General features: G+C 42.5%; 2 protein-coding genes across 4 annotated transcripts in view; one reads left to right on the top strand and one right to left on the bottom strand.

Moving 5' to 3' along the window:
* Positions 1-7128: 7128 nt before the first annotated feature.
* Positions 7129-22301, top strand: EIF6 (eukaryotic translation initiation factor 6). Of its 2 annotated transcripts, none has more exons than XM_084853707.1 (6): positions 7129-7337; positions 8665-8750; positions 10307-10482; positions 12377-12553; positions 14641-14822; positions 15523-22301. In XM_084853707.1, the coding sequence occupies exons 1-6, from the start codon at positions 7231-7233 to the stop codon at positions 15530-15532; spliced, it is 738 nt and encodes a 245-aa protein (XP_084709833.1). In that variant the 5' UTR covers positions 7129-7230; the 3' UTR covers positions 15533-22301. The 2 variants fall into 2 exon arrangements, with proteins under 2 accessions (XP_084709833.1, XP_084709835.1); XM_084853709.1 differs by having other exon boundaries at positions 15405-16368.
* The window catches only part of MMP24 (matrix metallopeptidase 24), a 56250-nt gene continuing 54979 nt past the window's right edge, over positions 21913-23183 (bottom strand). The window contains exon 9 of one of the 2 annotated variants that reach the window (XM_084853702.1): positions 21913-23135. In XM_084853702.1, coding sequence (XP_084709828.1) covers positions 22798-23135 — 338 coding nt within the window. In that variant the 3' untranslated portion in view covers positions 21913-22797. The remainder of the gene's footprint in view (positions 23136-23183) is intronic. The other variant, XM_084853700.1, reaches the window with a different exon arrangement.

Raw genomic sequence — 23183 nt, 5'->3', positions numbered from 1 at the left:
AAATTATTTCTATTTAAATAGCTTGTGAACCATGTCATGTAAGACAGCAAGGGAAGAGCCATTCTAATTGGCTTGTCTTTGTGTTTAATATACACGTTCAGTTGCACAATGTGCAATTAATTAAGATCTGGCTACTGCACTTTGGTGTCCAGTATGCAAGAAGACATTCCAAAGGGTGGATGAATATGACTGGAAATTACTGGGCTTCAGTTTGTACAACCTGAATTCTGCCTTGGTTTTGTGCATATTGTGGTATATATTTTTAATTACGTGAAACAATATTGTATTCATCCCAAATAGGTGGTCAACCAGATTTTAATAATGCATTTACACAATCATAGCAGAACTCCTTCCACTTGAGTCACTGAAGAATTAGGTCACAGTCCAGCCAAAGTTACACACTTTGAAGTCCCTTTCATTACAATGGCAGGGTTAATTGCAGGCGTAATCTGAAATCAGAGTACTTAAAACATGTTTAGCTTTGACTAGCTTATGTTCTTACTTAGCAGGGAGGAGCAGGTTGTAATCACAGATGCCTGTTATTAATCAGACTCAAAACTGGATGAAGTTGGTACAAATGGGTATTATAACTATACAGGCATAGCTTGGACAGGCTGCTTGTTTGATTAAACTTACAGAATGGGAGCAAGGTGAAGAAAGAGAGAGTGAGATGGAGGCGGCCAAATGAGTAAATTTGAGAGTGTTATGATTCTAGGAAATTGAGTGGGAGGCTAGTTGCAATGGGGCAAACTCAGAATGTAAATAGCATGGGGTTTGGAAACAAAAGGGGAGAACAGAGAGTTAGTAGAACTCAGGAAAATTAAAGAGAAATTTACCTCTTGTTAAACAAGGAAGGCAAACAGGATTGGTTTGGGGGGAATGCTCTTAGTTGCCTGCTATTAAACCTTCATTGGTGCAGTCCACAGAGGGGAACGAATGCAAACAGAGCCTTGCAGGTTCCTGGAGCCTTCTTTTCTACAAGTCCCCCTTAGGTACTAGTTTGGAGGGGGAAAGTGCATGGAGTGGTGTGTTTCTTTAGGTTGCTAACTGTACTGACTGTAAAAATTTTTTTTTTTTAATAGAGGACTGGGGAAGAGGGGTAGGAGCTGGAAGCAGAGCTAGCTACAGCAAGCAGCCAAACTTTGCTGGTGCTCTTGGGGATAAGCAGAAGAACTCTTCGCAAACCTTTTAGAAATCTTTGGTTTCTGAGGAAGAGCTTGCTTTAGAGTACAAGCAGATTTAGATTACTGAAGCTTCATGCTATGGGTGGCTCGTGCAACACTAAGTTAGAGGTTCTAGGCTGAACTAGTATTTCCTTAAGGTACATCTAGAGTTCCCTGTGCCAATCCTGGGTGGAGGTCCCTAACCTTAATGGCTGTTAGCAGCTGTTGATTATTTACCAGTAGAGACAGTACTTTAGGCATGGCATCTTATCATGTCCCCACCAGGGGGTCTAATTGGCTAATTCAGATGGATGCACTCATGCAAACAAGCTAGGCACCTGCATATATCCAGTTTCTTCCTGCTCCACTAGTATCCACTATCAATAAACACTGCAAAACTAGAGCAGGTAGAGTGTACAATCAACCACAGTGAAAACATGCTGAGTCACCCTCATCTGGCATCCTCAAAGCCGCCAATTGAGATACCTTACCCAGGCAAATGGGATTTTCCGAGTCAAGGAGTTAGGAGAATACGTAAAAGGCAGTGAGGCTGCCTCGGTAACGATGTGATATCTGTATTTACAACTGAAACTGTGATGATTAATGGTGAGTGGGTTATGGTTCCTCTAGTGTCACATGCCCTTATTGAATAGTACCTGTGACATCACTGGGACAAATGCCAGAAGCATTTCCTCCCACCACTGCAGCATTTAAAACATTGTTCTCAATCTCCCCCCGCCCTTTTTAAGAGGGCTATCCACACTAGTCCAGAGTAAGGCTATAGTATAGCTGCTATACATTTTTAGTAGGGCTATTGCCACTGTTTCCCAGGCCATAGGCATACAGCACCAATTAGAACAATCCTTTAACTTGATGTCCCCCCCCGTAGTCACTATTTTAGATTGTGCAACCTCTGCTGATTCTGCTAGCATGTAGTCTGCTATCTGGACTAGTATGGACTGTTACAATCCTTATATGGATTGTGGGCACGGGTGCCACTTTGGAAGAATGGGGCTGGTTTCAGACCAGACATGGTTGTTCCTCAGAAGCACCTCCCTCCCTGGCCAGCTCACTGATTCTGCACAGTGCTGTCAGTATGCACAATTAAACGGTCCTATGTACTAGGAATGCACATGTGATGGAAAAGCTCTTTCTTATCATCTAAGAATACAAACCTGCCTGCATAAGGAAAAGCTCACAGAATCACATACACAGTGCAAACATGTTCTGTGTCACCACAGAGCCAGAGAATGTGGATTTTAAATGAATTATTCCCTTTCCTTAAATCAATTATTTTAAATGAATTATTCCCATTCCTTAAATCAATTATCAGTTATCCCCTTTCCTTTTGTCACAGCATACCATTTGGCTGAGAACTCTTCCAAAGTGGTTGTCAAATGCAAACCAACATCCTTTGCCAAAACATTTAAGGCATTTTCACACATTGTACCTTAAAATGCCTCACTGAACCTGTCACCATTTCATTTAAAAATGGCTTTATTTACTACATTCCTCCACGGCGTTCAAGATGGCATACATACATGGATATCTCTTCTCTCCTATCCTCACAACAACCCTATGAAGAAGATAAGGTTAAGACAGAGTGATTGGCCAAGTCTGAATCACCTACTAAGCTTTGTGGCTGAGCTGGAAAACTGAGGGCCTAAAAAATATGAGGGCCTATTGCTATAGTCTAATGATAGGTTAATGATTAATTGGTCCCTGCAGTTGGTGTTCCATTATCTTAATGGGCCATCTGTACCTTTGAAGCAATAAACTCTGCCAGTCTGAGCTGTTTAATCTTATAAGGAACCTTTTTCTTTGTAGGCATTCAGATGCTGAACTGAAGGGTAGGGTATAATTTAAAAAAACAAAGAAACACAAATGCAACCCCCTTCGGTGCAAAAAGAGCACCTACCTGTTCACCACAGAGGGCATATGAAGCTGCCCTATATGGAGTCATTGTAATCCAGTGTTGTTTACTCTGCTTGGCTGATTTTGCAGCATCTCAGGCATGACAGAACAGCTACCTGAGAACTTCTGTTACACGAAGCATAACTGTTCTATTGTGCAAAGGCTATTACAATATTTTATATGCAGGGCTGCCATTAAAAAGTTTGGATACTCCAGTTGGTCCAGAATAGGGCCATAAAATGATTAACTGGGACTGGTCATTTAAGGTGCCACAATCTAGATGTCACAGTTAAGGTAGATCCATGTTAGCTGTCCAGTGCCTCATCTAACCATGTTTTGTGGGATCCATTTCAGTTAATGTGACCTGATTGCAATTATGTGATCAACCATGTGCCCTCTCTCCTTGAAGGCTCTGAATCAGTGGTTGGACACAGTGGTGGGCTGGATATGGGCCAATAAACTGCATTTGAATCCTGGCAAGATGGAAGCACTGTGGATTGTGCTCTTAGATCTATCATTGTCACTGGGAGCTCAGGTGGCCTCGGCGGCTAGGAGTGCCTTTTTTCAGCTTCAGCTGGTACACCACCTTTGGCCATTCCTGGACTGTGATAGCTTGGGCATGGTGGTTCAGGCATCATTAACCACAAGATTGGATTATTGTAACATGCTCGACATGGGTCTACCCTTGGTCTTGAAGTTGCAGCTGGTGCAAGCTGCAGCCATAGGGCTAGTAACAGGGGCCTCTTTTGAACATCATATTATGTGCCTGCTAAAAGAATTGCACTGTCTGCAAATAAACTACTGGGCCAAGTTTAAGGTTTTGTTGTTAACATATAAAGCCCTAAGCAACTTAGGATCAAGCTAACTTAAGGATCACGCCTTATGATCCTGCTGGTCCTTGCAATCCTTGGAAGGTGCACTTCAGAGACTGCCACATGACCTCAGAACATGCTGCCCATTGATATTAGACAGGCGTCTACAGTTTTGATATTCAGAAGCCTTCTTAAAACCTACCTCTTTAAGCAGGCTTTCTCTGTGGTGTGACCCGGCCAGTATAGTTATACTTTTACTGTTGAGCACTAATTATTTTATTGTATTTTATTGTTATATTGTTATAATGTAACCCGCCTTGATAATTTTATTGGAAAGTGGTATACAAATTTGTGTAATAATAATAATACGACTTCATTTTTGTATTTTATTGTTCCTTGTGGGTTGGATCCAGATTTAGTCATACTTAGAGTAGATTCATTGAAATCAATGTGACTTAAATTAGCCATGACTAACTTAAGTTCCATTGATTTCAATGGGTTTACTCAAATTATGACTAACTCTGGATCCGACCTTTTGATTTTATGTTCTGTTGTATCTACATTGTTGTTGTTGTTGTTCAGTCGTGTCCGACTCTTCGTGACCCCATGGACCATAGCACGCCAGGCCTTCCTGTCCTCCGCTCTCTCCCTGAGAGTGCTCAAGTCCATTTTCATTGCGTCAGTGATGCTATCTAGCCATCTCATCCTCTGCTGTCCCCTTCTCCTTTTGCCTTCAATCTTTCCCAACATCAGGGTCTTTTCCAGTGACTTTTAATGCTTATTTATTATAAGCCACCCACAGAACTTTATATTGTGGGGCAGCATACAAATGTCACAGATAAATAATGCGCTTCACCCTGAGCCTTGGCTCCTTCCTGTATAGCAGGGGTGGGTAACCTATGGCCCTCCAGATGTTGTTGGACTGCAACTCCCATGAAGTGTCGCCATTGGCTATGCCATCTAGGGCTGCAGTCCAACAACATCTGGAGGGCTGCAGATTGCCCACCCTGCTATATAGGGATAGTTATAGCAACAACTTCCCGAGATTAACCATGTTAGTCTATTGTAGTAAAAGCAACAAGGTCTAGAGGCACCTTAAAGACTAAGGGTGCAATCCTATGCATGTCTAGACAGAAAAGAAGTCATACAACTCCCATGGCTGGGGAATGCTGGGAGTTGTAGGATGTTTTTAAAAATAAAAATCCAACTAAGTCCTACTTAGAGTAGACCCATTGACATGAATGAGAATTAGGTTACTCATGACTAATTTGCTAATTCATTTCAGTGAAAGGAAATGTGTTGTTTACACAGCGCATAGTTAAACTATGGAATTCGCTACCACAGGATGCAGTGATGGCCACCAATTTGGATGGCTTTAAAAGGGAGTTAGACAAATTCCTGGAGAAGTCTAGCAACGGCTAGTAGTCTTGATGGCTGTGTGCCATCTCCAGTACCAGAGGTGGTGAGCTTATGTACACCAGTTGCTGGGGAACATGGGTGGGAGGATGCTGTTGCACTCATGTCCTGCTTATGGGTTCCCGGTCGACAGCTGGTTGCCCACTGTGTGAACAGAATGTTGGAATAGATGGAACCTTGGTCTGATCCAGCATGGCTCTTATGTTCTTAACGGGTCTACTCTAAGTAGGTCTTATGTTGGATTGTACCCTCTGTCTTTAAGGTGCCACAAGACTCTTAGAGCAAGTTACTATACAAAACAAACAATTCTTCCAATACACTGCTTCCCCACCCACCCCTTTTCCTCCTAATCTTTAACGTACTCAACAGCGGTCTTTAGAAACCTGAAATGGCGGCGCCTGAATGAGTAGCTGGCGCGCCTTCCACCTGCAAGGAGTACGGTCGCGGGGACTGGGCGTGCCGAGTCCGGGACGCTCTACCGCAGAGAGCAACGTCAAGCTCTCCAGCGCTCCAGTTCCGCTAAGACAGGAACTCCCGCCCCCCGGGACTTCTGCCTGTAACCCGGTTCTTTATTTACTTCCGTTCTCTCCAAACAGACCTTTTCCGCGCCAAGTGGCTCCAGGAAAGAGTCGGGGACCCTGGCAACCGCTGTGAAGGTCGCTCTAGCCGCCTTCTCTACTACCCGTCTGGAGGGTGGAAACCAAAGAGATAGAAAAAAATTAAAAATGAAGATAGTCGTGCTGGTCCCGGGGGGGGGAGTGCCACAGTTGGGCGATACCTTTAGCACCAACCCAAACGCCGCTCTCTGTGACGTTTTGGTTGGCCATAATAAAGCTGTTGCTCAACTGTAGCTTTTAGGGGGTGAAAAATAAGTGATTCATCTCATTGTCTGAATGGGGAATTTCCAGGTTAATATTGGAAGATTTTTACCCTCCCCCGCCGGGGCGGAATTACGAGCTCCGTTTAGAAATTCGGGATTTTAGCGTAGCTTTGATTGGATGACAGCGTGGCTGCTCAGAAACTAAAAGCAAAGAGGGGCGTGGGCGCTTGTTCTAAAGTAGTTTTTTTTTTTTAATTTGTTTTTAAAACATTAAGAAAAATCCTTGCCAATGCAAATGCAGCCCCTTATCCCCACATTGCAGGTTGGGGCCTGTGACTGAGAGAGTGTGGCTTACGACAGCCTTGCAAGGTAGGCCGCTGTTAAATTGAAGGTTGGAGGCTGAGGCTGGTTTGGGTTTCCAGCACAGACCGCCCCTCACGTTGCAGCAAAGGTCAGCCTCCCTCAGCGTTCCCCCTCAGGCACCTTCTGAGCCCAAATCCAGCATGCAGAAGCCTTGCGCTCCATTGATTTGCATGTAGCCGCGTCGTTGTGCTGCTAAATGTTTTATGGCTGGCTGGCTGGGGAATGCTGGGAGTTGTAGGACTTTTTTTCTGCCTGAACCTGCATAGGGTTGCGCCCTTAAGTCTGTTGCAGCAAAAACAGCGAAGAGTCTTGTGGCACCTCAAAGATGACTGAGTAACTATCCACGAAAGCCTATGTCATAATATATTTGTTAGTCCGGACCCTAACAGTTATTAGGCTAATCGTTTTAACTACGCAAATATTCCGTATTTTCCCATGGTTTACTATGGGCCGCGCTCTCTCTCCCTCTCTCGTCTGCCTGGGGAAAAGACAAAAATAAGTAAGTAAGTAAGTAAATAAATAAATAAATAGCGTCCAACGTCAACCCGGAATATGGCCTCCATTTGTTAATCTAACTATTATCAATCTATGCTATACGGCGACGGCGTGATTGAAGAAGCGGAACTGACGTCACTCTCTTCCCAGTCGGCGGGGGCGGCGGTCTGTCCGCGTGTCTAAGGAAACGGGCAAAGGACGTCTCCAGGCTTCTTCTCTTACTCCCCGTTTCGGCCCTTGCACGGTTATGGCGGTCCGGGCCAGCTTCGAGAACAACAACGAGATTGGCTGCTTCGCCAAGCTCACCAACGCCTATTGCCTGGCGGCCATCGGAGGTTCTGAGGGCTTCTACAGGTGATGGGAGGGACCAAACCTCAGCCCGAGCTCCGCGCTCTCCCTCGCCCCCGCGAAGGGTTCATTTAAAGGCCTGTCCGCCCTGCGTGCTTGTTCGTTGGGCGGGAAGTTCCGGCCGCCCTTTCCTTAGGCTGAAGGCGCCCCTCCCTTAGTCTCTTCAGGTTGGAAGCCCGAGAGACTCTGGTCCAGGGCCCCTTAGGTCTTAGATATGAGGAGGGGGCAGCTGTCCCTCGGTAGTCCTCTCGTGCCACTGCAGCCGCTTCCTTGGGACCCCCCCCCCCCCCGACAAGTTTATTGATGGAGTTTATACAGGATCCATCAAGGTGACTTTTCCTGCCAGTGGTGGTTCTCAAGTTCTTGGTGACGGATTTTCATTTCCTCATTCTCTGCATTTAGGAGCCTCCGTTTCTGGCTGTTAGAGAATAAGACATGGTAAAGGGTACAAGGGTCTTCCCTAATACTGAAAGAGCCTAAGGGTGCAATCGTGTGCATGTTTAGACAGAAAATTCCCACAGCTCCCAGCTTTCCCCCAGCCAGCATAGCTGGCTGGGAGTTATAGGCCTTTTTTCTGTCTAAACATGTCTAGGGTTGCGCCCGAAGGGAGTAATCCTATGTGGAGAGGCAGCCGCCTCCAAACGCAGAGGTGACCGCCTATCCAATACATGATGGGAGGAGCATGGAGATGATCCGTGCATGGAGGCCCTGCATTCTCTGCTAGATGGCAGAATTTGGCTGTCTAGCCGCTGGACCTCGGAGCGCAGGATGAGGAGGCCGGATGACGTATAGGAAGCGTCATGCTGGCATTTATGCACTCCCCACCCCTGGGAATGCCCCCTTTTGCCCTGCTCTGTGCTGCTCTTCCAAGCATGGAACCCAGGGGTGGTGGAGGAGGGGGAGGGGAGGTGGTTCTCCAGGAACTGACTCAGAGGTCGGTTCCCGGAAACCAACCAATCCTATGGCCAGCTAGCCGCTGACTAGCGGCCACAGGATTGTGCCCTTAATGACCTTTACTAGCAGTTTCTACTGCTTATTGGTTTAAGCATCGTTTGCCTCTCAAACTGTATTTATGTTCATCAGATTCTCCCAGACTGTTACTAAATCAGTGTGAAATTCTGCTCCTTTATTTATGCTGTAATAAATGTGTTAAGATTTAAGATGCTACAAGACCTTTTGTTTTTGCTGCTACAGACTAACAAGGTTACTCCTCCTCAAGTTGCTTCTTTGTTAAAGTTTTTGAGGATGTAGCCATGTTCAAGTCTGTTTAGGTTGGGTGGGCTGTTTTTATGTTCTTGCCTATATTTTAAATCTCTGTTCTGCTGTGTTTTAGTGTGTTTGAAGGGGAGCTTTCTGATACCATCCCTGTAGTCCATGCTTCTATTGCTGGATGTCGGATCATTGGCAGAATGTGTGTGGGTAAGTTGCAGTATTCAAACTGATGATTTGACTTAAACCTTAAAATACAGATGTTCTAGCGTTTTAGTCTTAGCCTGTTTCCTGTTTGTTTGTGTTTTTTTTTAATGTAGTGAAGGCAGAGGGCAAACCACCACTACAGCATTAAGTCATTAAAAATGAACTTACCATAGAGTACCTTTTGAATGAGGTCATTCTAGGACTCCATAAAAGTTTCTTAGGGCGCAATCCTATGTATGTTTAGACAGAAAAAAGTCATATGACTCCCAGCATGCCCCAGTGAGCTGGCTGGGGCATGCTGGGAGTTGTAGGACTTTTTCTATCTAAACATGCATAGGATATCACCCTTAATAACATAATTCTATCTAAGGCCTTAGAAGCAGAAAGTTGGTATCCTTGTCCACTCACTAATTCAGTCACCGCTGCTTCCAGGAAGAACCAGGAGCTACAGATTATCTAGCCACCCAAGAAGAGGTGCTTCAACCACAGGAATGAAAATAGGGTGGGGGCTGTTTTCCCATGTAGTCACTGTGGGAGCTTTAAAGAACAGCAGTTGGAGCACAATACCTTTTTCTAGTCAACACTGCCTAATGTTTTAAAAATAAGTTTATTGTGTGTGAATTTTACTTAAAGACACAAAGGTGGGGCATAAATATTTTAAATAGTGGAGGGAGCAATCTGATCGGGATAGATGGCCATCTCCGAACTTGGAGGTGACCTCCTATCCAATGCAGGGCAGGCAGAGCACAGAGGGGCTCTGTGCTCCGCCTCCGTGCTCTTCGCCTCCGTGCTCCGGCTGCCCTGCATTCATGGCCAATTTCAGCTGTCTAGCCACGGGACTTTGGAGTGGGGGTAGGTGGGAGGCCGGATGACACATAGGAAGCATCATACCAGCACTTCCGCATGCCCTGCCCCTGGGAATGCCCCTTTTGCTCTGCTTTGTGCTGCTTATTGGAGCCTGGGGACAATCTTTGCTGCCTACGGCGGGTGAGGAGGCAGTTTTCCTGGAACCGACCTTGGAGTTGGGCTCCGAGGTTGGTTCTCGGAAACCAAACAATCCTACGGCCACCTAGCCACTGTCTAGTGGCCATAGTATTGCGCCCTAAATAATACAAACGTATATAACTTCATAACTTAGTGCTTCTGGCATTAGTTTGTTACGCACACGTGCGCGCACACACGCACGGGCGCGCATGCGCTTTTATTATACTAAATGTTATAGTAGTGTGTGACCCTGTTTTTGCGGGGTGGGCAGAGGGCTGTCCTTTCCCTATAATATATATGGCTTGGTTTACTTGCTTGCAATATCTGGAGCTATTTGCTTTTTGGATGCATTTCTCTAATCCACCAACCCTGACTGTAGCACGCTGTGGTCTCTTTGGGGAAGGGACAAGGATGATGCTATAGGAGTTGGCTAGATGTGTTCTTGCTCCCTTCTGGCCCTGTAATGCTATGATTTCTTTTATAGCATGGAAGTTTGTGAGAAGGAGAAAACTGAAGGTCAAAATTTAGGCCCATTATTCCTGAATTTTAAGTAGAGCCTTTTTCTTTTCTTTTAGGAAACAGGCATGGGTTATTAGTCCCAAACAATACTACAGACCAGGAACTTCAGCACATCCGAAACTGCCTTCCAGACTCAGTGCGAATCCAGAGAGTGGAAGAGCGCCTCTCTGCCTTGGGCAATGTCACTACATGCAATGACTACGTTGCACTTGTTCATCCAGACATTGACAGAGTAAAGGAGCTTTTTATCTGAAATTTTCAGCAGTTAGCATGCTGTTACCAATAAATGTTTAGTAGTAGCAGCAGTTTAGAGGAGATCCTCTTTCATTCATGCAAGCTTTAACAGTTGGGTGTGCCTTGCTACAGGAAGCTCTATCATTCTTTCAAAATAGTAGGGGCTGACAGTGTGGGCCTTGAGCTGGCAAGTGTGAAGGTGGCCCTCAACCCTGAACAAGCTTCTCTACGCAGCCTGATCACCCCACTACATTTGGGGTGGGGAGTCACAGAAAAAGTTGAAGAGAGAAGTTAGAGAACATGAGGAGGACCAAAAGCTAAAAAAGGAGTCAGAAGATGAAGAGGATAAACAGTGTAGTGGAGACTCTAGAACCAAAGAACATACGTTTTCCAATCCTGAAACCTGGGGGTTCTTGGTGATCTGCCCAGTCAGTTATTGTCTCAGTAAAAGGACAATTCCAATAGAGACAAGACATTTGAGGGTATTTGGTCACAAGTTTTTGCTCTCTGCCTTTGGTAATTCACATGTCATTTGTGGTTTCTTATTTCTCTGCATACCAACAAGAAAGCATTCTGCTATTATTTATGTGATCACATCCCAGGATTATTTACTATTTGAACTCAGAAGTTTGTGTGGAGTTACGTGATTGAATAGCCAAACTTATAAGCCTGCACTTGCAGGCAAATTGCATGTCTTTAATTATATCTTATTTAATAGGATGCCCCTATCCAGAAAAAAATAGTATTTTAGTTAGTGCCATTGAAGAAACGCACATTCCTGATGTTTAGTTCTGTGCTATATTTGATCTGGAAGAGTGTGGTTCACAGTTTAGGAATATAATTGTGCTGGGTGGAATGAAGATAAATGGGTTGGGGGCTACTTAAATTCCATTTAAACAGATGGCTTTCTAGTAGTGCTTCTTTGCTGTTTGCCTTGAGCTACCAACTGCCTCTGTACCTATATATTTGGCATCCTGCCTTTGAGTCAGTGTAGAGTTCAGCTGGTGTTGTGCAAGAGCAGTGAGAGGACTAGAGAAATCTCATAATTTTGTTGAATAAGTAACTGCAATGAAGAATGAGAAGAAAAGAGACTAGCCTCCAATTAGGCTTCTTCAGTTAAGAGCATCTAGATACAATTCTCTTCTCAAGTCTTAGGACTGTCAGATCTTTCCCTTTATATTTTAACACCTAAAGGTTCAGGAACTGTTTTGAAATAGGTTTAGGGTGCAATCCTATGCATGTTTAGACAGAAAAAGTCTGGGGGTTGTAGGACTTCTTTCTGTCTAAACATGCATAGGATTGCACCCTTACAAGTTTCAGTTGACAGCTTAATCAGCTAAAGCTCCAATTATATATTTCAGTTTGTTTTTCCTACCCATCCCTGATTAATTGGTGGAACAGAGATGGAAAGGCTGCTACGCAGGCTGGACAGCAGTGCCAGCTCCCTCCTCTCTGGTCCAGATAAGATGAAAAAGAGACTTAAACATGACTTTTCCATCTAGTTGTTACAGATGCTTTTCATTTCAGGGTGAACTCATTAGGGCTTTCCTTCTAGCAATACGAACCACAGGCTAGATGTATTGTTGATCCCTTCTAACTGAGAATCTTTGAATGGAGGCAATGAAAAGTGATGATGCTCACTTGAAATCAGTGTCAATATGCTTTAACGTCCAGACTCTGAATCTTCCTTCTGATAATGAATGGTAGTTCTTGTTTATTAAATTGTAAGTTTAATCCTCAACAATACTGCTATATTAGGGATTTGTATGTACGTTTGTTAAAATAAAGTTGATTGATGTCAGAGGCAGATGTCAAATCAATTAGATAAGGTTTAATGTGTTGATGGCCCTAGCTTTAAATGTTCTCAATGTTTGTTTGTTTGTTTTTTACAGGAGACGGAAGAGATTTTAGCAGATGTACTAAAAGTGGAAGTATTCAGACAGACAGTAGCAGGTCAAGTGTTGGTGGGAAGTTACTGTGCTTTTAGCAACCAAGGGGGACTGGTGCACCCCAAGACATCCATTGAAGACCAGGATGAGCTCTCCTCATTGTTACAAGTCCCACTTGTGGTAACTATTCTTTCTGTTTGGGTTTTAGTGCTCAGTTTCCTTGTAATATGCTGTGAAGTATATGTCAAGCTGAAATGTTCTGGCATCACTGAATTTGTGTGTGGGTGGACAACTCATACGGAGTCCAACCCCCATTTCATCATTTGTTTGTTTGTCTGCCCACCCACTCACTCACTTACTTACTTACATTTCTATACCTCCCATTAGCCAAAGATCATAGCCACACCTTGGTTAATTCCCAAAAGGAAATCCCTTTCTAAGGCCAGTTTTAATTGTTCCTGAATTTCCCACTGAATCTACTTCCTGGGTTATGCAGTGTGGTACTGGGCAACATGTAGAAGTGGAATAAGACTGGCCTTTCCCCAAACAGAAAAATACATGAGCAAAATGGCACGGTAGGAAAACCATAAAAGAAATATGAGGAACAATGACAAATAGGATGAACATGTAGGAAGAAGTTGAGGAATATAGTTGTGGTAACTTCTGCTTAATGGCATGTGCGATACGCTGGAAGACAGAAAATTGAGCAAGGCTAGTATTTTTAGTAACACTACGCATATGCAGGGCATTGGGGAGTGGGGCTGAGGAGAGTCAGCCACTGTGTGAACAGAACGCTAGACTAGATGGACCCTTGGTCTGATCCAGTATGGCTTTTATGTTCTTAGAATCTTGAAAATGTACTCTGGAGAGAAGACTGGTTAAATATGAAAAGGCAATAAATCAAGGGTATGCCATCCCACCCTTCATTTTAAGGGTTATTTTACCCTTAATTTACTTGATGTGCATGTTGTGTTGACTGCATTTTGTGTGCTGGAACAGAATGAGTGAGCTTCAGCTAACCTTGCTGATGTTTCTTTGCCAATGAAAGTTAATTTTCAGTGTTAGTGATTATAATCAGTTTCAGAAGGATCTGTCTGGAGCACAAGCAAGGATTTCCATGTGTATCCCCCTTAAGGGCTTTTGCTGCTGCTTGTCCTGAAATCCTGTAAAGAGAACTTCAGAATGCCAGTCTTTTTTTTTTTTTTTTAATGTAACTCTTCAGCCACTTAATCTTACTCATCTGTCTGCTGGAATCCTATCAGTCAATATAACTTAAACTGTAGAACAATGAAATGTGCTATTGATGTTAAAGGTTAGGCTGATCAGAGATCCATGACTATCTCTGCTTTCTTTTAAAATATTCCATCTTAACAGAAGGGTGGGAGAGGAGAGGGACAGACTGCCTAACCTAGTTCTCTCTCAGCCTTATTCAGTTCAAAATAACGCCCCACAATCCACTTTCCCATCCATGTGTGTGTGTGTATTCCCATATCTTACCTGTATCTTCCTTCCCATCTCTGAAAGAACAGCTTGCAGACAGTGATTTTGAGCTTAAAAGGGACTGAAAAGAAAGGGTTAGCCTCTCCCTCCCTGACCTTTGCTTGTTCAGATGGAGCCTATCCAAGACTGCTTTGGGTTTAAAAGAAAATAAACTTTATTTATATGGTGGAAAATTGTAGAACTATTTCTGTAACTTGTCATTTGAGCCTGAGTCGGTGGGGGGTGGAGGGGGGATGCAGTGTCTCTGAAACAGAAGCATTTGTTTGAGTGAAGATGTTTTGATACCACACAGTAGGCATGTACTTGTGCTATAAATGGTTTGCAAAAGTCTAGTCACTTCTCCAAAACCACTCAGAAAGCTCAGTTAGAGATTTGCACCTGGGTCTTCTGCATGCTGTATGAGGTGACTGTAAAACATCATGAATTAGCTCATAAATGCCTTCCTAGTTCTGGAGGCTTTGGCCCTTGCTGACTCTTTAAATACTTTATTTAAAATATTTATATGTTACATTTCCACTAAAAGGTACTCAAGGCAACTTTTAAAATTTGTTCCAAACATTTAAATTATCAGTTCCAAATAGTTACTTAATCCTGACCATATATATATATGAAACATGAACATAATCAAACCACCATATATATATATATATATATATATATATATATATATATATATATGGTGGTTTGATTATTGTCTTCATAGCATGAGATAAAATCTCATAGCCCTTCATGAGAATCAGTGCCTCTGGCTATCTCTTTCTTACCAGGCTGGGACTGTTAATCGTGGCAGTGAAGTGATTGCAGCTGGAATGGTTGTAAACGACTGGTGTGCCTTCTGTGGTTTGGACACAACCAGCACAGAGTTATCTGTTATTGAGAGTGTCTTCAAACTCAATGAAGCACAGCCAAGTACCATTGCTACCACTATGAGAGATTCTTTGATTGACAGGTAAGTCAAATATTCATTGGCTCTGAAATCAAGCAAATGCATTAAGGTGGGGGGCAGGCACAACTTTTATTTTGTTTAATATGGCTTTCCTGCCACTACTAGCAAATGGTGGTGATTGAATTTCTTTAATTATAATACTTTTGCTGCCTGGTGTAACTTCCAGAAGATCATCAGTTTCATAGGAACCACTTCTATAATTTACAAAGGGGAAAAAATTAAATGTATCTCACACAGACTCTTTGCAGAGCAGTTAACATTTGGATTGAAGTTTTCCATGACATTCTTTCAAGGTTATTGTTCTTGAGAGTTTTAAAAACTCAGCCCTCGTTGGCTCAGCTATCAGTATCAGCACATTGTGCTTTATTACCGACTTATAAAATGGTCAAAAGGGCAGTGAATACAGTGGAAAGCCATTGGACTACTTGCATTTACACGGCATGTCAGATGATATGAGCAGAGTGAAAATTCAGCTCTGATACTGATGTACACAGAATGGCAGTCTCCTTTTTCTAGCTCTACAGCTGATGTTTCTGCATGCATCCAATTAGTAACCTTCAGTGTTCATTCCATTATGTGTGACAGGTTTTGAAGTCTCATTGGAGCTTCCCTGATTTTTACAGGACAGGTATGAAAATAAGGCAACCTTGATGGAGTCCTACAAGTATTTTTGGCTAACCTTCATTTCTGTTCCCTTTTATAGCTTGACATGATATGGACCCTGGCTACCACAGAAGACAGATTATGATCTTGACTATTCCCTGAAATAAATGTTTTGTTTAGTTACAGGAGGGTTACATCACAATCAACGTTTCAAAATGACAATGTTATAAACTCCCTTTGGCAAACAGTGAATGAGAAAACACTCATGTGTCCCTTTTTGTTATTTTGTTAATGTGTTCTTCGGCTTTCATTTATTCATGAGATGAAAATTTTTTACAATTTGTGACGTATGTTTAAAAGGCAAATGGTTACATGCAATAATGATTTAAACAAAAGGGTAGTTGTTCTTCATTCACCAGTATGCTATTCAGTTTGCAGCTTTTCAAGATAGTGTCTACATAGCCAAACAGACAAACACAGCTAGAGCCCCTAGTGTTATTATCTTGCATCCAGTAACCATCCATTCATTTTTTAAAAGCTTGGAAAAGCCATGCATTCTGTCAACCTTGTTGGCATTGGCACTGCCAGTGCTCTGAAATGCCAATAGCCCTCACCTGTCTAGAAAGGGACATGATCAAAAACTCTGTTTAAGTTACTAAAAAGTTAAAGGATACTGTTATTTCTTGTTTAGTGATCCTTTTCCATAGGGGAGATAGGCCTAGCTGAAAGGGATTTCTTTTGAGCTGTTAGTTGCATGCATATCCTTAACAGTTCAGTCATATAGAACTACTCTGCTATGTCTTAAGCACCAAGTCTATTGTGAGCTGCTCTGCTTTTCTGTTTTGCCCAAGGCTTGAAGAAATCCAAACTCGATGATGGGGTGTGGGTGTCAGTGAAGAGGCTTAACGCTGAGGGCAGTTAAAGTTCTAATAAATGTTAAAATGAGAAAAAAATGGTTATAGTTTTTGAATCTAAACTGTATAAGGGATGAGAGCAGCATCAATCTTCAGAGAGCTGAAAGAGCTCTTAACACGTTAAATAATCTGATCGGTACTTGAAAGCCCTCAGTAGGGCCCTTATAATTAATTAGGTTCCCTAATATCAGATCATACCTATTGCTTTTTCTTTCCTTCAAATTAGTATAGCTTAACTGGCTAATAGTGCTGCTTATTGCACTTACTCTTCACTGGCTGTGTATTCCTTACTAAAACATCCATCGGATGGGTGATGATACTGTGTAGTAAGTGTGGTGGTGATTTGACGTACTCTAACCAGTCTCCACTACTTGTAGCTCAAACATTGCACATCAGATGGAAGGAAGGCGTGTGTTGGAAGCAGATTTTACATGCTAGTGGGACAGCAACAAAGTTAGGTAACAGTGCAATCCCATGCATGCCCACTCAGATGTAAGCCTCATTGACTCGATCTACCCATCTTACTTCCAGGTAAGTGTGTATAAGATTGCAGCCTTAAGCATTTTAGTACAGACCACTGAAAGCGTAGTTGTAGCTGTAATACTTCCTTACTGACAATGTACAAACAACACTCCTTCACTAGCCTTAACAAAACCTGCTTCTTCTAAGTTTGAAGTTGCCATTTACAAGGTGCTCCAAAGAGAGGGATGTGACTATGCCTTAGGGCAGGGATGGGCAGCTTGCAACTCTCCAGATGTTTTGGGCTACAACTCCCATGATCCCTCCTTGTTGGCTAGGGCTGCTGGAAGTTCTAGGCCAGAACATCTGGCCTCTTGTTGTTGTATTAATTCATTATATGCAGAGAGGCTTTTTTTTAACACATTGGTGGGCGGGGTGGGGGGACACCAAACATGCAACAGTGGAAATGTTACTACTTTGGCCTGCCATCTCAATCTATGTAATATGTAGATTAGCCCTTAACCATGCTGCCAGTCTCCTAGATTCCTAACTGATCCTCCTTGGAAACTTGGCCAGTGCTCCCATCTTACTATGGTGGACTGCCTACTATGCTCAAGAGGACATTTTTAAAGAACTCGTTGCTTCCATTTTCCACAGTTAAGCCATAGTATGGAACCCAATTAGACTCTGCAGCTTACTCAGGATAATGGGTGATCCAGACCTGCTCAGCAGCTATGCAGCCTAGGGCTAATGGTAGTTGCTGGCCAAAACATCTGAAGGGCCGTGGGTCGTCCAGCCCTGCCTTAGCGTGTAGCCATGGTGCACTGCATCTTGGCTGCTCTATGTATCGCAAATGTAACTATCTAAAGCAGCAACTGTTAAATAAACGAAGTTAAACTGATTGTGCGAACCAGTTATTAGCAAAACTGATGGGGTAGTATACCTAAGATGAAGGGTTGGAGCCAGTGTTAGTCTTACTTAGAGTAGACCCATTGAAATGAATGGGGCTTAAGTTAGAGTAATGTTGAATACAGCCCTAGGTGAGTAAGGGAACTAAGTAATAACCAATTAGGGTTTTTTAAAACCTGAGTGTGGAAGAAGGGGGAAAACGTCTCTAGTATATCCCAGTTATGGAACATAGAAACCAGCTATTAACAATACGAGAGAGTGAAGAAGAGCAAAATATTTCAGCTTAAAAACTTTGTTATAGCAGTAAATAAAAGTAAGCTGCCTTAAATTCAGTAGATCCAGTCAAAGATTTACTGTAACATTTATAAACGAGTAAGCCTTCAAGCAGATTTTTAAAGAGGTTGCAAACAAACATATGTGGTACAAGTGCCAAGACGGGTATTTATTTTAAAATTCATCTGACAAGATTGTAACCCCTCCAAAAAAAGATGACAAACTTCTTAATAAATGTGTTGGCAGTTGATTTAATGAGCATTTGATTTTGGTCTTTGTTATAGCATAACTAGATTTAGATTGTACAGAGTCATGTAGATTAGCCTGTGAGTGCTTTTATAAAGTTTAAATCTAGCCCAGAGATTTAAAGGGATGGGAAATTATGACAGATCATTGATAGAACAGCAGTGTAAGATTATGTTTAGGTACTAGTGTAGGACTAGGTATCTGCAAGGAGGTGTTTTCACAGCAGAGGTACAATATTTTTTTTTATGCCATTGAGTTTTATAAGATGGTAATTACATAATCCCTAAAATAAGTGGATGTTTTGACAGCAAAAGATGTTGGGGTGTTTGTGTCCATCAGCTGTGAAGAGGTTCTGTGCTTCTGTCAACCAAGCATGAGCATAGTGCTTAGGGTAATACTTTATTTGACTTTGGTGATTGTCCTACATCTGTAGCTTGCATGGCAGGGTCAGGACCCATCTGCTATTAACACCTGGAGGTTAAACACTATGGCAATAGCTCTCCTGGTACCTGAATGTTCATGTTTTAAGTAAATACTTCAGGCTGCAACCCTGTGGGGTCTAGCTGGGGGTAGGGGGGCATCCCATGGGTTATAGGATATTTTGGCTCTCCCCCTCTAAGGGCAGGGAGAGAGGTTTGCCATAGGTGGGGGAGATCCAATAGCAGACTGCCCCCCCAGCTGCTGCAGAAATATCTGTGGCCATTGTTTCTGTGGTGTCCGGCAGGTGGGGAAGGTGGTGTGCTGGGAGAAGATCCACAGCTCTCCTAGACTCTGGATTCATCCTCAAACCAATACAGATTTATACCAGCCCTGGAGCTGGTGTAGATTCATTCCTTCCCATTGAAACCAACACGTGGGGACTCATTAAAAAAACAGGCCTATAAAGGACACTCCCTCACAGAAACACCACACCTCCTTTTCAAGCTTGGAAGGACTTTGGAATCTTCGTTTCCTCTGACATCAGAGCTCACCCCCACCCACTGGTAGGATTGCTCTTACTGCATCATTAAAGTAAAGATGGATAAGAATCAACTTTACAGGTTGCTATAGAATACAGTTACACCATTTTTAGATTATATATTATCTGGCAATTTTATGCATCTCAGTTGATGTAATTCCAGGGTAGTAGTCATGTTTGGGCCAGTTCATAGAGTTATAAAAGTGTGCTGAAAGGTAGCTAGTGCACAATAAAATCATATTAAGAACTTCTTATAGCACAGCCAAGTCCCACATTTGCAAAGTATATAGATATCTTTCTCTGCCTAACTCATAAAAGCCTTTGTGGTGATGCAATGAAATGTCCATACACACTGAGTAACGACTTTGGCACGAGCTGAAAAAAGCATACGAACATGTGCTACCAACCTGCATTTCACTGTCATTTCAGCATCACATGAGGCCCTATTTTCACAGCCTATTCAGGTTTATGGTACTAATAGTGACAGCATACCAACAGGCACATATAATCTGCAATGAATTCTACCTTTAATTCAGAAAAGCAGTTAATTGCATGGCACTGCACTATGGCTAAAAGTCAATATGTCCTATTGAAAAACCATGCTTCTCTGTGACCAGTCTCTGAGTTGGCCTTTAATGGGTAGCAGCAAAAACGCAAAGTGCTCTAGCATCTTGCAGACGAAGTGGATTATTATATCATGAGCTTTCAAGACAACATTAAATGTGTGGAGTGTTATCTTTTTTGAAGTTTTACATGGCTTTGCTTTTGTTAAATCCAGTCTATCTGGTATAAACCTGGTTTCACCCTAAATTTAAGTTGATATAAAGGGAATTATCTCCTAATTCCTCTGTTAATATGCTGAAGCTTGGGTTCTCAATCCTGTGTTTCCCTCTTAATGCTAGTGTGTGGGCTTTGGGGCATTTGTAGGGGCAAATGGAGTTATTAATTTTTCTTTTGTTCATATAATCTCTGCAAAACCCCTCCTTGGGTAGTTTTAAATCATTTTGCCCCAATGTGTTGTGGAAGAGAGCCCAGCTGAGGAAAAACAGCCTAGAGTGAAATTGCAAAATAAACATCCCGTCTACTTACCAATCTCTCTCTGCAAGAGCACTTTGTATTACAAACACAGTGTTGGGATCACATCTCTGCTGATATAAACATCTAGTTCTACGCTGGCACAAGTGATGAAAATGGTGTGATGAGTTTAAGGCCACCTCACATATTAGAAAGTACTTTCATGCAGGAACTTGAAAATCTCAAATGCCAATTGTCATGTGTGATCATCTTGGCATAACTGACATGTAGGATTGTCATACAAACATGAGGTACACAGGATTAATACAAATTCCTACATGGCTTGAGTTCTATATAGAAATTTTAGATAAGTCCTGCCCTTAACCAACTTGGCACAAAACATTCCAACTTCTTTAATTACATAAGCATTTTTGCAATTGTCTTGAACTTGTGCTATAAAATTAAAAATTATGTCCAAACATTTGCCCCCAATAACATTCCCATCATTTTTAATGACTTGTAGCACAGCAAGCAAGTAGAGAAACTCTTGATATAAAAAAGGATGATGCCTGTCCAACTAGAATGACAAAAAAGCCATTACCTGGAAAGAAACCAATTTACAGCACAATCGTATACATCTCTACTCAGAAATAAGTCCCACTGAATTCAAATGGGCTTATACCAAGGAATGTGAGTATAGGATTGCAGCCTTAGTTTGTCTAGCCTTTGAACAAGCCTGACATAATAGTTTTTATAACTACATGGAAAGCCTGGCTGGATAGTTTCTATCAAACCAACAAGCAAATGTCTTATACTGCATCACTTTAAAAAAAAGCAATTTTCTCCCTTTTTAAAGGTACAAATATTTATACCATTATCCTACGAATCGATCGCTGAAATGGTGATAACAAAAAATACTGGACGGGGTCCAGAGGAAAGTATGTGGAAGGGGGCAGGCAAAAAGTGACTTTCTTCTATCACCATCTCCCCCTGGCAACCACCCAAATGGCTCTTCTGAGGGTCAGTGGCTCCTGCTGAATGTGGTGAGCTGTGATATGGGGGAGGGGGGGAATCCCTGAAAATAGGGCAGAGGCACCTTGTGGGAGCTCTGCTCTCAAAAGTTGCCTCCTAATTTTCAGGGATCCCTCCATCCCATAGTCCACTCCATTCAGCAGGATCCCCCAACCCTTGGAAGAGGAGTTGCAGGGGTTGGGCTGCTGTGGGGAAGAATGGGGTAGGTTCCGGACACTGGATCCAATTCATTGACATTTTTCTTTCACATTTTGGAGTATTTTCCTCTCCAGTTAAATATTTGTGGCACTATCCTGTCCAGCACTAGTGCTAACGTAAATTACACTGTGCTGGCATAAGCTATCTCCAGCACAAAACCCGTCACGCCAGCAAATGCTATTGGCATTGCACCAGAGGTAGCTTATGCTAGCACAACATAATTTACATTAGCGCTACTGCTGAAGAGAACACTGCCCTTGGATGTGAAGTGACAGTTACTTTTCACTCATGGCAGATTATCAAGTTTCTAAATTGCAAGCTTCAGGATAACTTCAACCATTAATTTCCTGATTTGGGCCTCCCCTTTCCATCACTGTAAACTTACTATGACCAAAATTCCTATTGCAATATTGCTGAAGAAATGTCAGCATCCTAATGTACACGCCACTTTTCCAGATGTAAACAAATGAAAATATCACAGAACTTACATTTAATCTTATAATGGTAACAATTAATTTATTGTTGCCAACTTAAAATAGTGGTAATATGACATTTAAATATTAATTACATGACAGGTTCTTAAAAACAAGAGTATTAAGGTCTGCATTCACATTGTTTGAACCAATTGCTTAGTCTTGCAGACTATTTAGAATTTCATTTCTGTTACTTGCTGTTGTGATTTGATCTGGCTTTAGAGCTGTTTGAAGTTGTGGTCTACACAGAATTACCTCCTAAGAGCTCTTTATGTATATCTGCTCTTGCAGAGTGGGAACATCAGCTAATTACCATGAATGTACAAAACATCTGACCAGCAGGTATTGGAAAAATGGTATCCAGGTAATTGCCTGGTTCCTGTAATAAATTAAAATCTTTCAGAATGATTCAGCCTCAAAATGTCTTCTTCAGAAGGTACTGAAGTATTCCTTTTGTGTCCCACAGAATTATTTTTTTATGAGACAAGTGTAGAAAAAAAAAACAACTCGTTGAGAGGTGGTTGGCTACACTGGCAAATGCTGGGTTTAAAAGAGGGCACTGAAGAAGATTGCTCAGGTGACTTGAAAAAAGGTTGAAGCAAACTCCTCTTGAGGTCTCCGACACTCACTGAGTGGGTTGGTGAAAAATGTCACACCGAGACATACACGGCACTGAGGCAGTCAGTCAGAAGGAAAGCGGCTCTACCGTGCAAGGCCACCTGGGTTTAGTTGGTTTTTGTTTTCGTTCTTGTAGTCCCAGAATTCTATCTGACTCATCTAATCTCTTGGAGAGTTTTGTGTTTGCTTGCTTGTTTGGCAGGCTATCCTTTGATTCCCCCCCCCCTTTTATGTCTGCAGCCCATCACTGTCTTGTGGATCCAAATGAGCTGCTGAACCTGTCATACCCATTCTTGGACAGGCCGTCTGTAGTAGGTCACACTTTGCTGGACCTCTTTGTTCTTGAACTGGAAGATTGTGTATACCAGGACAAGGATACACAGAGATAAAATGCAGGGGATCACAACTGCAATTGCATTGACAGTGCTAGGCACATCGTTTATAGTCACCATAATATCCACATCATCATGAGAGAGGCGCCGGTCTTTGCTTCGTTCAACCTCCTTTTGGTTGCAACCCATCCAGTCTTTGAGGATTGACCTGGGGTACCCTGGCTCCACAGTCAGCCTCTGGTTATCAAATTTCCAGTATTCCTTACCTTTATAAAAGTAGGTATAAACTGAAAAAGAAAGCAGAGATTACTCCATTCTGAGCCATTCACAGGTTA

This window comes from Heloderma suspectum, chromosome 4 (assembly GCF_057233095.1).
Source record: "Heloderma suspectum isolate Gila_16-S chromosome 4, 16-S_ref, whole genome shotgun sequence".
Lineage (NCBI taxonomy): Eukaryota > Metazoa > Chordata > Lepidosauria > Squamata > Helodermatidae > Heloderma > Heloderma suspectum.
The sequence above is the reverse complement of the archived record's forward strand: the minus strand, read 5'-3'. Positions and strand labels throughout refer to the sequence as shown.

Bases quoted from the DNA above. Each gene is read 5' to 3' on its own strand.
- EIF6 (XM_084853707.1), top strand. From the start codon at position 7,231: ATGGCGGTCCGGGCCAGCTTCGAGAACAACAACGAGATTGGCTGCTTC. The intron at 8,751-10,306 runs GTAAGTTGCAGT...CTTTTCTTTTAG, and splicing joins CATTGGCAGAATGTGTGTGG to GAAACAGGCATGGGTTATTA. The intron at 10,483-12,376 runs GTAAAGGAGCTT...TGTTTTTTACAG, and splicing joins TTCATCCAGACATTGACAGA to GAGACGGAAGAGATTTTAGC.